Consider the following 13,237-nt stretch of genomic DNA (forward strand, 5'->3'; position numbering starts at 1 on the left):
TTTGAGTGAATGGCTGCAGTACAGGCTATTTAACCACTGCAACCACCCCACCCGGGCTCCCTTTGGCTGATCAACATCCGGTATCCACAAGTGTGAACATTCAAAAGGAGAAAAACTTCAGAGGATGTAGGGAAAAGCAAGAGACAATCAAGGTGACGCTTGTCTACATCCTGCACTTTCTGACTATTGGCATGGAGAGGGTATGGCAGGAGACCAGAAGCGGGGTGGAATTAAAATATCCACAATGCCTTCTGTATTGCAATAAAAAGCAGATAGGCAAAAATCAGTTAGCACTAAAAGACTGCTGTCTGAAAGTAGAGTTGAGCCTTTTAATAGCAATGTATGCCAGTCAGAAGCTCCACATTTGCAGCATTTCTGTACCAGCTTTTCTGGTACACATACACAGAGCCTTGTCACTTGCAGTTCTACCTGCATTTCAGTGTTGAAGGTCCAGGATTCATCCAGGGGTAAGGGACCACCCTGAATAGTCTGTTCATTTCTGTAATTCTGAATATTCCACCACTTCCCCATTTGTCATACATTTTTCTAGCTATTGTTTCCTACTATTTTGAGGAGGGATCAGGCAACAAAAGAATCAAGCACAGGAAACTTCAATTCAAAGCCAATCCATGTATCACTCCAAACAGGAATGGGAGAGAGGAACAGAATATATCTCACCTATCCTCCAAGATTTCATAGATGAAAACTGACACATGTGGCGGAGAAACATAAAAGTATGATCAAGAGGTCAGGATCTGCCTGCTCCCTTTGGTTCAGTAAACCAGTCTTCTGTAGAATAACAGCAAAATTTTATTTCAATAACCAAAGAAATTAACAACTTGACTTCTGCAGATAGAACGTGTATGACCATAATCCCGTTACAACCATAAAGAAAGCAATAAACACTTTCAGCATTTCACGGCTTTATTCCCATCTACTCATGCTTCAAAACATTCACATATCCACTCCTGCTTGACCCTGCCTCCTTAACTCAGCCCCCTGCCATCTTCCCACGAGACTGACCTTGGAGAAAACTATCACCAGTGACTTTCCTACACACATCTGCTATTACACAGCCTTTCCCGCCCCACCATCCACAAAGAACACATAGCCATCAGGCACAAAAACTTAACCCCTCATACATTATATAGATGTTATTGTTGGCATAGTGCTTTGAGTATTGGATTCTGACTTTGCAGACCAGGCTTGGTCATGAAACCCACTGGATGACCTGGGGAAAGTCACATGGCTCAGCCTCAGGGGAAGGAATGGCAAACCTCCTTTGAACAAATCTTGCCAAGAAAACCCCAGGATAGGTTTACCTTAGGGCTGCCATAAATTGGAAATGACTTGAAAGCACACAACATACACATATTATACTACTGCTTAAACATATTGTAATCAATCCACACCACCCACAAACATCATCACATGTCCAACAGGCACAATAGCTTAACACCTCATACATTATATAGATTCTATTGTATTACTGCTTAAACATACCAGATATATTCGACTATGTCGACCTCACGTACAAGTAGAGGGCAGGTTTGGGGCCAAAATCATGGATTTTGCCATGACCTGTGGATAAATCAAGGGTAAAACTTGGAGGATCCTTCAGTGTGTGTATGTGTGTGCACAGCAAGAGGGACTCTAGTTGAGGCCTTTTGCTTCAGTGTTTCAACTTTGGTTTCACCCTTGACTCCCCAGATAGCAGCAGTCAGTGCAGTTGGGAATGGGACTCTGTTTAAGAGCAATCCATCACCCAGGACTCTTTCTGCAAGAGAAAAAGAAAATCTTTCCTGATCTCATGGGGAAATCTGAAAAAGTTATCACATTAAATAAGTTGACCTGGAATTCTGAGGTCAATTTTGGGCATAAATTTTTAGACTTATAGATGAGTATATATGGTACTATAATGAATAACAATGGCTCAATTACAAAAACCAGAAGCGTAACAGAAAAAAAGGCAGGATCTGCCAAGGATCCAGTCAGGAAAAGGCTGCAACACTTTACTTTTGCCTGAGCCTCCTGGAAAAGGCAAGAATTCGCCTTTAATCTCCTCTTCCAACTGCTTGGTTAACTGAACGCAAACTACTTTTCTGCTTTGAATTCAGTTTGCAGCAATTGAAATGAATTAAGAAGAAAGGGGAAAAGTGGGAGAAGGAGAGAGAAACTGGGACTTTTTAAAAGCAGCTGAAAAAGTGGGAAGACAGAGTGTTAATCAGTACTGTCCTTGTCAAATAGGGGCAGATGGAGGGTATGCTCACAGAAGCTTTATTTCTTGTGGAGACAGGTGGGTTTAGCAGAACGGTTACTGCTCAGTTCTGACAAACTGTGTCCTCCACACTTAGGTTGCCATAACTGTCTACCTCCAAACCAGGGCAAATGTAAAAAAAAATGTAGGACAAAATTTAGGCCCAAATGTCGGACAAATGTAGGGCAAAATTTAGCTCCAAATGTAGGGCATTTTTTAGAAATGGAGGACATGATCAATTAAAAACCAAATAAATAAATAAATAAATAAATTTAAAAAGCATTAATATAAATGCATGCTTGTTAGTCATGCTCAAAATAGAGGACATTTTGACATTATTCCTGGACAGATGTCAGGAATGTAATTCCCTTTCTGGCCACACACCCTCCTACCAATTCCAACACACACACACAGCACATTTACACCATCATTTTTTCTTTCTTCCTTCTGTTGGATTTTTAACACTTTTGCCTGATGAAGAAGTCAGCAGAGCTTTGAAAGCTTGCATCATATATTTTGTGCATTTTGGTTGGTACTATAAAGATATCACTGTGTAGTAGATTTTGGCTGTTACTGTACTTGTGTGTCTAATTTGTTAGCATAGAATGTTTTAATATGTGTGAACATTCTTGAGAAGTGTAATTCAGAAAGGTAGACCATGTGAAGAATCATAATGACAATACTATAAGGTCTGACTCCAGACTAACAAAAAGGTTGGAATTAACAAATACTGTATAGTATGAGGCAATGTTCCACTAATAGTGTCTCGGAGCAAGTCCTACTCTCAATCTCTCAGCCTCAAGGATAGGTCAGGCAGCAAACCTCTTGAGAATGAAATCTTGCCAAGAAACCCCAGGATAGGTTTGCCTTATTATGGTCTGTTTCCAGGCACAATTCAAAGTGCTTTTCAGTTATAAGTCTCTGGTGCCACAGCCATTCTGCAAACTACAATTTCCACATCCAGGCAGGGTTGCCATAAGTCAGAAAGGAGTTGAAGGCACACAATAGCAATAACAACAACAACAACAGAAGAGGAGGAAGAGGGGAAGAAGAGGAGGAGGAGGAGGAAAGAAAAGAAGAAGTGGGGAAGAGGAGGAAGAGGAGGAAAGAAAAGAAGAAGGGGGAAAGAAGAGGGGGCTGGCTTGGTGGCTAGAGAATTGGAGGAGCCAGAATAGCCATGCAAACCGAGTGGGAGACCTCAGCCTCTTAGGAGAAAGTAAAGGCAATTCTCCCCTCCTTTGAAGAAACCATGCCAAGGGAACTCTGCAGGGTTGCCATAAGTCAGAAAGGAGTTAAAGGCACACAATAACAATAACAACAGAAGAGGAAGAAGAATAAGAAGGGGGAAGAAGAGGAGGAAGAAGAATAAGAAGGGCGGAAGAAGAGGAGGAGGAAGAGGAAGAAGAAGAAGAATAAGAAGGGGGAAGAAGAGTAGGAGGAAGATGAGTAGGAGGAAGAATAAGAAGGGGGGAATAAGAAGAGGAGGAAGAGGAAGAAGAGGAGGCTGGCTTAGATGGAGGAGACCGACTGGCGTGGGGCTTTTTCTCCCTCCTCCTTTCCCTTTTCTCCTCTCCCCCAGAAGCCATAGCCACAGCAGAGAGAAGCCCTAAAGGAGGAGCAGGAAAGGCAAAGAACATTCAAGGGAGTCCCTGGTGCCTGCCTCCTTGCCTTGCCTTGCCTGTGCTGAGCACTTGGTGAGAAAGGAGGGGGAAGGCTAGGGGACAAGGGAGGCTGCCCACCCCATTCCCCCTGGAGGCAACCATCTTGGCTGCTGCCTGAGCTCCTGGCTGAAGAGGAGGAGGAGGAGGAGGCGTGACTAAGTAAGGTGGTCCCATGGGGGGAAGGAGCCAATCCTGCCTTGTTCCAGGCAGGCAGAGCTTGTCAGTCAACAGTCTTGACTGGAGATTGACAAGATCTGGCCTGGAAGAAGCAGGGACCTGGGACTGGAGGATGGAAAGTGCCCAAACGGGCAGGACAGGTTTTAAAACCCTCTAATCCGGGACTGTCCCGGGGGGAAACGTGTCCTGGCAAGCCTATCCACGCTGCTCCACTGGAAAATAAAGAGCATCTGGAAAGGGCATTTTCCTTATCCTTATACACTGTATGACTCATGACTGACACTTTGATACAGGGTCTAGAAGAGATAAGGGCGCGTTACAGACTGCCGGATTGTGGCGGTCTGGCTCCGCCTCTGCTTGCAGTGTCCGGGAGCCGCAGCGGCCAAACCGCTTGGCTCCCGGACGCTCCGAGGAAGGAGCGTGGAAATCGCGCTCCTTCCTGGGCCCCGGAAGAGACGCCGCGAGGCGCTAGTCGCGCACTCGCGGCGTCACTTCCGGGGCACAACGTGCAGACACACAGTGTCCGCTATGTCAATATGGTGGCGGCAGTGTGGAACTCTTCCAAAAATTTATTACAGGTTTTACTGACATTCTAATTTCACAGTTGTAATGCTATTTCAGTTCATAAACCATCTTACATAAAAAAACACCCCAACAATCCTTCTCTCCCAAGGGCCTGTCTGTAGATCAGGTTACTAAAGGCTGAAGTGAGGATTTGAACCCCACCTGCAACAGTAGACAACTATAACACGTCGGGTCTAAGATGGGTCAATGATTCATGATTCACAGAAGGGAAAATTAGTCTTAAAAATCTTTCAGGCACATGATATACTGAGGTCACATCTCATCAACACATTGCAATGTACAACTGGAGTTGTGTCCCATCTGTACAACTTCTTGGCTGATTTGGGAGATACAAAGCACTTTCTGCAAAATGATCTATACTGCCTGGTCTGGCTTTGACATAAAGTAGGTCAGGACACTGTCTGCCAGTGAGGTTGGCATGTAAGACAGAGGAATGTAAAAGAGCTTTGCATCCCAGCCTGCAGAGTAGCGTGTGCGAGGGTAGCAAGTAGTCAGGGCATGTTCTATGGAGTCAGTGACCAGGTAGGTATCACTGCTGGCACCTTTACAGAGAAGTTGGCATGATCTGCACACTGTGTGAGGAAAAAAAAAACAGAAATAAAAGAAAAAGTCAGACATAGATGATTTTGGTAACCAAAGGGTAAGAACAGCATTCTAAAATTCCTCATTGAAAAGTCAGGGATGAGCTTTGGAATCTTGATGTATCCATGGCACTTGAAAGATTGAAATTTCTATGGGAGGCCTACAGGGTGGTAAACCTGTTTCATATTCTTTCCACTCTGGATGGATATGTACACACATACTAAGTCCCCGATAGAGACTGGAATCCTGTTGGTTACATACACAAGCGTAAACCCATTATGCCTTAATGTGATTTTAAAAATTATTATTATTGGGAGGGATTATTATTATTGGGAGGGATAAAGTGTTTTTAATTGTCATATTTTATATTTTACTGTTGTTAACCGCCCGGATTGGTTTGCCAGAGGGCGGTATACAAATAAATATTATAAAAATATTATTATTATAAAAAAAGGTTGTTATAACTGGGAGATATTCAGTATCTCCTCAAGCAATTTCCCCTTCCTAGCCCATCTTCATTTTCTTGCTGGTGATATGAGAGAATGAAATCCTTTCTGTACTCCCAGCTGCAGAAACGCAGGGGGCCATTGCCTGGGGACTCCACTCCCTCAGCCACTAACAGGCTGCAGGACACATTCCCGCATCAAACAGGTTGTTTGCACATGGGGGTGGTAAAGGGGTCAGAGGAATACTGCAGTCTGCCAACCCCATAGAGAATTGTGGCCAGATTTTTCAAAAACAGTGCTTTTATTACTTACGGTCCTCCAAGTACTGCTGCCCATAGCATTCTTTGATGTGAGAAGGTGCTTGGCTCCATGCTTTCCAGAAGTTATCTTCTACGTTGTTGAGAATGGGTGTGCGGAAAACACCGGGTTCAATAATGATGACCTGGACACCAAAGGGATGGAGCTCTCGTCTGAAGTGGAACAAAAAGGTTACCTTCTCTTGTAATAATGATGTTGTCATCTGTGAAGTCATTTGTAGATTTATTGAGATGCAGTCCATTCCTTTTAATGTGACTTGAAAGAAATATATTGAGAAACTGCAGTATTTGCTGCTGTATTTCTCGTTTTATATCATCATCATCATCATCATCATCATCAATCCAAACATTTTGGTTACCCTGGACTATATTCTAGCCATTCCCAGCACCAGCTGTAAAATTTTAATCCCACTCTTAAGCAGGTTTCTTTTCAGTTTCAAAACATGTTGGAACAAAATTCTTCTTCTTTTGGTCTTTTTAGTTAGAATGATAGTGTTATTCTGACATAGGACTTTTTCACACGGGGACTATGTGCTTCCATCCAAAAATGGTTAAAGTGGTGGCATCCTAGGAAAGCAAGCCCATTTGCTAATGGTTATCACACACAAGAGCACAATAAGGGGTTAAAGGCGCATTAGAGTACTTAGGATCCAATGCAAATTTCGCAAACAGAGGAGGACAAATCCTGATTGCTAGCTTAGAAATACCTTTTCTGTGCATGCTCCAAACTGTCATTTCCACAAGTGCCCCTCAACATGCCCCAGAGTGAGAGGGAAAACCGGGGTGGGGGGCTGGGTCCATAAGCCTGCCTGAATCCAGAGAGGGCTGATACTCCCAGATGCCCTCCTTTTCCAGGACATGTCCTCCATTTCCCCCTCCTGTCCAGGAGGAATGCCAAAAGTCCTCTCCCTCTGCCTTCTCTCACCTACTCTTCCCTAATTAGAGCCAGTGACCACCACTTTGAATAATGCTGTCCTAGACTATCATGGCTTCTATGTAGAGGGTCTTCATGCAAACAGGACTACAAAGTCTGTGAGGCTACAAAGAAGGACAAAGACTGACTGGCCTGACGTCCTTGAAAAAGGAGGAAATAACCTCAGAAAAAGAGAGGAAGGAACTACAACCTAAGCCTAGCATAGTTATAGAGAGTATCCACACTGCACAGTTGTAGCAATTTTAAACGACTTTGATGGTTATGGCTCCATCCTGTGGAATCCTACAATTGGTAGTTTGGTGAGGCACTTAGGATTCTCTGCCAGAGGTTTCTAGTGCTGTAATACTAAAGTCTCAGAAGCTCACTAAACTCCAAATCCCAAACTTTCTTAGAAGGGAGCCATGGCAGTTAAAGTGGAATCACATAGCTATAATTGTGCAGTATGGATGCCTCCATAGAGAAGACCAGAAGAGAGAGAGAGAGAGAGAGAGAGAGAGAGAAACAAAACCAAAAATTTTATGTGCACATTCATTGCCCTGCCTGTTATTTGTTATATGTGCCAATACAGTGGTCCCTCCACATTCACTGGGGTTAGGGGTGAAGGATCCCTGTGAATGTGGAAAAACTGCAGATAAAAAAACCCTATTCTTTTTATCTAAGAGAACACATTTCTAGGAATCTCTAGATCCTCCAGTGCAACTATATGGTCAACATCTGCCAGAAGTTGACCACAGAATCATGCTGGAGGACCTACAAATGGCCAAAGAAGTGTTTTCATCCAGCAGAATTGCGCTAGAGGAATTAGAGCTTTCCAAAGAGAACATATTAATCAAAACCACAAATAATCAAATACACAAAATTCAAAGTCACAAATGTGGAGGGCCAACTGTGCTTTTCATTTCCAATAGAGAGAAGAGAGAGCTGCTACTCCAATTGCTATTGCTATGTGTATGAATGTGTCTGAGGGAGGGTGAGAATAAAGAGGATTCTGTGTGTTCATGAGGTCTTGCTCTTAATCAGGAGGATGAGGAGAAGATGTAACTTCCCAGGAATGGGGCTCTGCTTTATCTCTCATAGATGCCACTGGTGGATGCACTCATCCTCATTGCCAACAATGAGGCTGCCACTGGTATTCCGACTTGAAACCACAACAGTTCCAGCACTGTTGCAAAAATAACCTTGGCATCCTCTGCTTTTCCTCCTTTTCCTATCCCAGAATGCAACCTCTCCTTCTCTCCTCCTTGCATCCTCTGCTTTCCCTCCATTTCCCACACATATGTAGCACAAGCATTCACACATTATATACGTTTGCCAAATTGAAAGGGAAACATATGTAGCACAAGCATACACATATTCTGTCACACACACAAAAAATAATTTTAAAAAATGCCACTTGCAAAGTGACCTGCCGTGCCGGCAGCAAGCAAACAAAAGGGAAATGCAGCACAAGCAGACACATTCTATCAATATGTATCAACCTGTAGAACAAACATTTGCATAATCTGTCAAAAATAAAAATTACCAAAGAGAGAGAGAGAGAGAGAGAGAGAGAGAGAGAGAGAGAAAGCTGCTTGCGAGAGGGGAGGCATGTCCTGCCTTATGCCCTCCCTCTGACCTAAATCCTGCCCCTGAACTTGATCCGATTATGACCAGGTCCAAGTTCACATTTGCCGGCAGCAGGAAAGAAACAGGTTTTCCAAAAAGATACAGGAAATAATCTACTTTCAGAAAATCCGCTTTAAGGGGGATTTGTCCTGTGCAAGACCCTGATCCTGATGTGTTAAAACTGGTGCCAATGGGAACTTCCCATGTTTAATCCGGGTTACAATATGGTACAAAAGGTAGTCTGAATGGCCCCAAAGTGTCTTGCCTGAGGCAGGTACCTCAACCAAGAAATCTGCCTGTATTTTTGAGTGCTTTGGGCCAGTCAGACTGTATAGTCAAAATTGACCATGAAAGTTCCATGCTCTGATTCAGTGTAATCTAAATCCAGTTTTAGTTCCAGTTAGAACACACCAGTTGAATCATTGAAGCTGACATCAGGGATGACTTTGGGGATAAACAGACTGGTTTGAAGCACTGGCATGGGGCGGCATGGGGCCATAGAGTTTTGAGGCCACATGCCCTGATGCCAGCATCATGCTGGCATCATGCTGTGTGCCCAATCACATGGCAGGGGGCATTACAGCACTTCAGGGGCACATTGTTAAGATGTGCTGCACCAAAGGAACACCAAAAACGCCAGCAACGGTACCTTTTTGCTAAAAGGTCATAAAAGGAGTGGCATTTTGCCATTCTTTTTAGTGCCAGCAAAGTGCCAGATCGAGGCAGCGGCATGTGGTTGCTGCAACCCCGATCAGGTAAGGAAAGGGGTGGCAGGACGCTGCTGCAAAGTGGCAGTCTGTTTTGTCCGTTTGTTTACTTGTTTGTTTAATGTATATCTCGCCTTTCTTCTGCCATGGGGCCCAAGATAGCTTAGGGCAAAGTTAAATTAAGATGCAAATAAAAATCTGAAGCTAAAAAAGTTAAAAATCAATTTGATTAGCTATTGTATTAAAACACCATTAATTCCAATACAGTGTAAAATCCTTTAAAAACATAATTCTTGGCCTTTTGGCTAAGATCAAGTGTAGTGCGTGTAATAAGGAAAAAAGTGCAACACACATAACCCTATTCAAAGACCCTTTCCTGACTTTCCAAGTTCCTATTGATATAACAGATCTGTTCTAGTTGGGACCAACAAATGGATTCAGATCCATGTTTTTATCACAGGATATTATTCATTAGAAACCAAAATGTCTGAGCATCTTGTTAACTGAGATGTAGCTGGAAAATCACCCATGCTGCTAAACTAAGATAAACAGATACCTGGCTTGTATTTTACCTTAGGCTGTCGGAGAAGGCTTCCACACCGTACTTGGATGGACAATAACATCCTCCGATGCATGCCAGCCTTCCATATACACTGGCTATATTGACCACTCTTCCTCTGGCAGCTCTCACCAGAGGCAGCATGTGCAATGTCACATCAATCAGTCCAAGCAGGTTGACATTTATCACCTTTGCAAAATCATCCTTGGTTAGCCATTCATTGGGAGCTGCTGGAATACCGATACCAGCATTGTTTACCAAGCCCCAGAGCCCTGTGTGAAGAGAGAATTGCCTGGTTCAAGACTGGTTTTTTTATTCCCCTTTGCAGTTTTTATAGCATTTGCAAGTCTGGTTGCATAAACTCCAATTCTGTCCAACTGAACTTCCTCAAAGGATCTTCTACTCTGAAGAGTCAAGTAGTTTTTTCCTATAACATCCAGTTAAATCTTTACTACACTGCACAGAGTATATTAAGAACAAGAAAATATAAAAACAGATTAACCCTCATTTTAAATCTTTAGCTAAATGAATAATGTCTGAGCAAGGAATTCCTGAACCAAGTTTATGATTAAGGAGCGTAAGGAATGCTTTATTGTGATGTCTGAAATTGGAATCTTAGTTTGGGATCCACAAAGATCCCAATTTCAGACATCACAGTAAGGCATTCCTTACACTCCTAGGAGTTTATCATATTCAAAATAAAACAACATACCCCTGCTGGGATACAGAAGTTTACGGGATGCAACTGGGAATTATTGCGTTAAAAATGACTCCGAGTGACTGAGTCCCACTGCATCCCAGCTCCCAGCCACACTCAGCCCGCCGATTTGCAAACACAGGAGCTTCCTGTGTTTGCAAATCAACTGGCTGAGTCTAGCTGGGAGTCAGGATGCAGCCTGGATACAGTCGCTTGACAGCATCAAAATGCGATAATTCCCAATCACCTGCCATAAGTGATTGTAATCCAGCAAAAGTTGCTTTATTTTTGAATGTGATAAACTCCCTAGTGTGTGGCTCCCAAACAAGTCAGGCTGATCAGCCAAAAACACACTAGGATAAAGTGTGTACAAGTCAGTGACAATCAGGATTAGATTTTGTCTTCTGGTGGACTCTCACTATTTCTTGAAAACTGAAACTATGGCTTTTATCAGGAAAGAGTTCAACAGAAAATGCTGATTAGATGCTGAAACATCTGTTTTTGCATATGATGTTAAAACAAACAAAGCTGAGAGTTTGGGGCTAGAGTTCACAGAAATTAGCAATATAACTAGGCTAAATAAATGTATGGGGATCAAAGGAAAGCAACTGTTATATGATGGAACCTCAATGTGACTGAGGATCTACAGACCAAAGGAGAGAAATATGCCAAGGCTCAAACATGCTATTGTTAAGAAAAGATTTCCCAACAGTATATTCATATTAACTATTCTAAGCAAGCTCCTAAAACTTCAGTTTGATTTGGATGTATGTGCATGTCATTCAACAAAGATGATGAAATGGTGGTTTGCTCATTAGCTTTTCAGAGTGACAGGCATGTGTTTTATACTCTCATTTAGCATATTCTCAGAAATGTATCTTAGAACCTGCCAGTTTAGGGGCACATGCCACATGGGAGATTCTTGGAAAATGAAGGTGAATTTATCAAATTTGAGACCCTTGGCTTTCCAATGAGTAGTCCTTTCCAGCTCCCATCCCCAGGAGGGCCCTGGTACATCCCACTTTTGCCTATGCTACTGTTGGGTTTCCTTGTCACTAAGCTTGCCAAGTCACATACTCTATTGCCATCTTCTTGCTGGCAAATCCTTATTATGAGCAGAAGACAGCAACCCAGCTTGAAGCCAACCAGAGCAGTGAGGCAGGAGTAGAAGTAGGGCAAATGGCATTAGCCAGCCTTCATTGGCTTGCAGCCCAGGAGCTCTGTGACTGGTGTTTAGCATAGCTTTGACCCTTTGTATTCTCTTTTTCAGAAGTTCTTTCCTTTCTGAAAGAATGGGAAGAAATCCTTTTTTTACCTTTGTTTCCAACACATCCCTTCACCCACTCCGCTGCTGCAGCCACATTTTCTGTGCTGGTGACATCCAAAATGGTGGTTTTCAATCGGTCAGATGTGACCCTCTCCAGCTCCTTTGCCCCTTTCTGGGTGAGACAAGCTGCCAATACCCGAAGGCCGCGAGCATCCAGTTGCCTGGCAAGCTGGTTCCCAAAGCCAGAATCACTGCCAGTGATGAAGACATATTTCTCTGTTAGTTTCTCTACAGACTGTCTCTCTCGGTACCATCGACGGAGGAAGTAAAGCCCCAGCAGGGCAGCCAGGTAGAGCCACATGGCTACACTCTACAGGGAAGAAGAAAGAAGAGTGGAAATGTTACCCAACAAACAAGTGAGGGACTGGGGATCCCCACTAACTGTCATTGATATGTTAAATGTTGGGGAAATCAGCTTAACAAGAAGCTTGGGTCAACTTTGGACCATTGTACACCGGTATATACCAGTACTACCCGGGATGACTCCAGGTTCTGAGTGATTTAAGGTTTTTATTTAGAAAAAACTGCAGAGTGCAATCACACACAGAAAATAGTGATCCAAACAAACACATCATACAGAGCTAACCGAAATGGAAATATGGAAAGGGGATAGTGGAGTTTTTAGGGCTTTGCAGTGGGGTTATAATTACCTGTCCAAAGAGAAGGCCTTGGGAAGCTGGAAGTCTGGACTGGGAGGTCTGTGGGTGCCACAGAACATAAACACAGTGCGGGTGTATATGCTGGCTGCTGTACGCAGAGGTTAGGTTTTGAAACCATTTTTATACCTTGAAACTATCCTTGGGCGATGGGCTACCTGGCAAGGTAACAGAGGCTAAATGACTTATCGTAAGAATTGACAATGGGATTCTGGATTGGTTGATGGTTTTAACAAAAGCAGTGATTGGATTGGGATATCCCTGAGATGGGTGGATGGAGAAGTTTTGGCTAAGATCATAACAGGGGATAGGCAAAGAGAGATTGGCTTACTGCTTTAAGTGTGAAAAGATCTTTTGTCTTAGGTTTGAAAGGAAATGCAGACTATTTTGGGGAAGGAAGAAGCTCTTCAGATTTGATGACTTTGCTTATTTGGATGTATTGTACACATGCCTGGGGGGAAACAATTCCGTATTTTTCCTGTGAACATGACCTTTAGTGTTCCTGAAAGGTCACCAATCTCTCAAAAACATGCTATCTCTAAATATGAGATATCAAAATATGAGGCCCGCAAAATACAGTATATGGTATGAAGGGCTGCATAACAGAAGTTAATGTGTCATGTTGGTATTCCTAGAAAGCTGATGAGAAGAAAATATAGTGAACCCAGAGCTGAGTGTTCCAATTTGCTGTAATGAAAAGACTCCATATTTCTTGATATGGACAACT

The 13,237-nt window shown here is 43.1% G+C and overlaps 1 protein-coding gene across 1 annotated transcript; it reads right to left on the minus strand.

The window, feature by feature from the left end:
- Window positions 1-4,553: 4,553 nt before the first annotated feature.
- Window positions 4,554-12,704, minus strand: LOC121923929 (retinol dehydrogenase 7-like). The gene is made up of 4 exons (XM_042454873.1): window positions 11,843-12,704; window positions 9,844-10,102; window positions 6,021-6,178; window positions 4,554-5,252 (listed from the first exon to the last, which is right to left on the minus strand). Exons 1-4 carry the CDS (start codon window positions 12,153-12,155, stop codon window positions 5,035-5,037), a joined length of 948 nt encoding a protein of 315 aa, XP_042310807.1. The 5' UTR covers window positions 12,156-12,704; the 3' UTR covers window positions 4,554-5,034.
- Between the last annotated feature and the right edge of the window lie 533 nt (window positions 12,705-13,237).

This window comes from Sceloporus undulatus, chromosome 2 (genome assembly GCF_019175285.1).
Source record: "Sceloporus undulatus isolate JIND9_A2432 ecotype Alabama chromosome 2, SceUnd_v1.1, whole genome shotgun sequence".
Lineage (NCBI taxonomy): Eukaryota > Metazoa > Chordata > Lepidosauria > Squamata > Phrynosomatidae > Sceloporus > Sceloporus undulatus.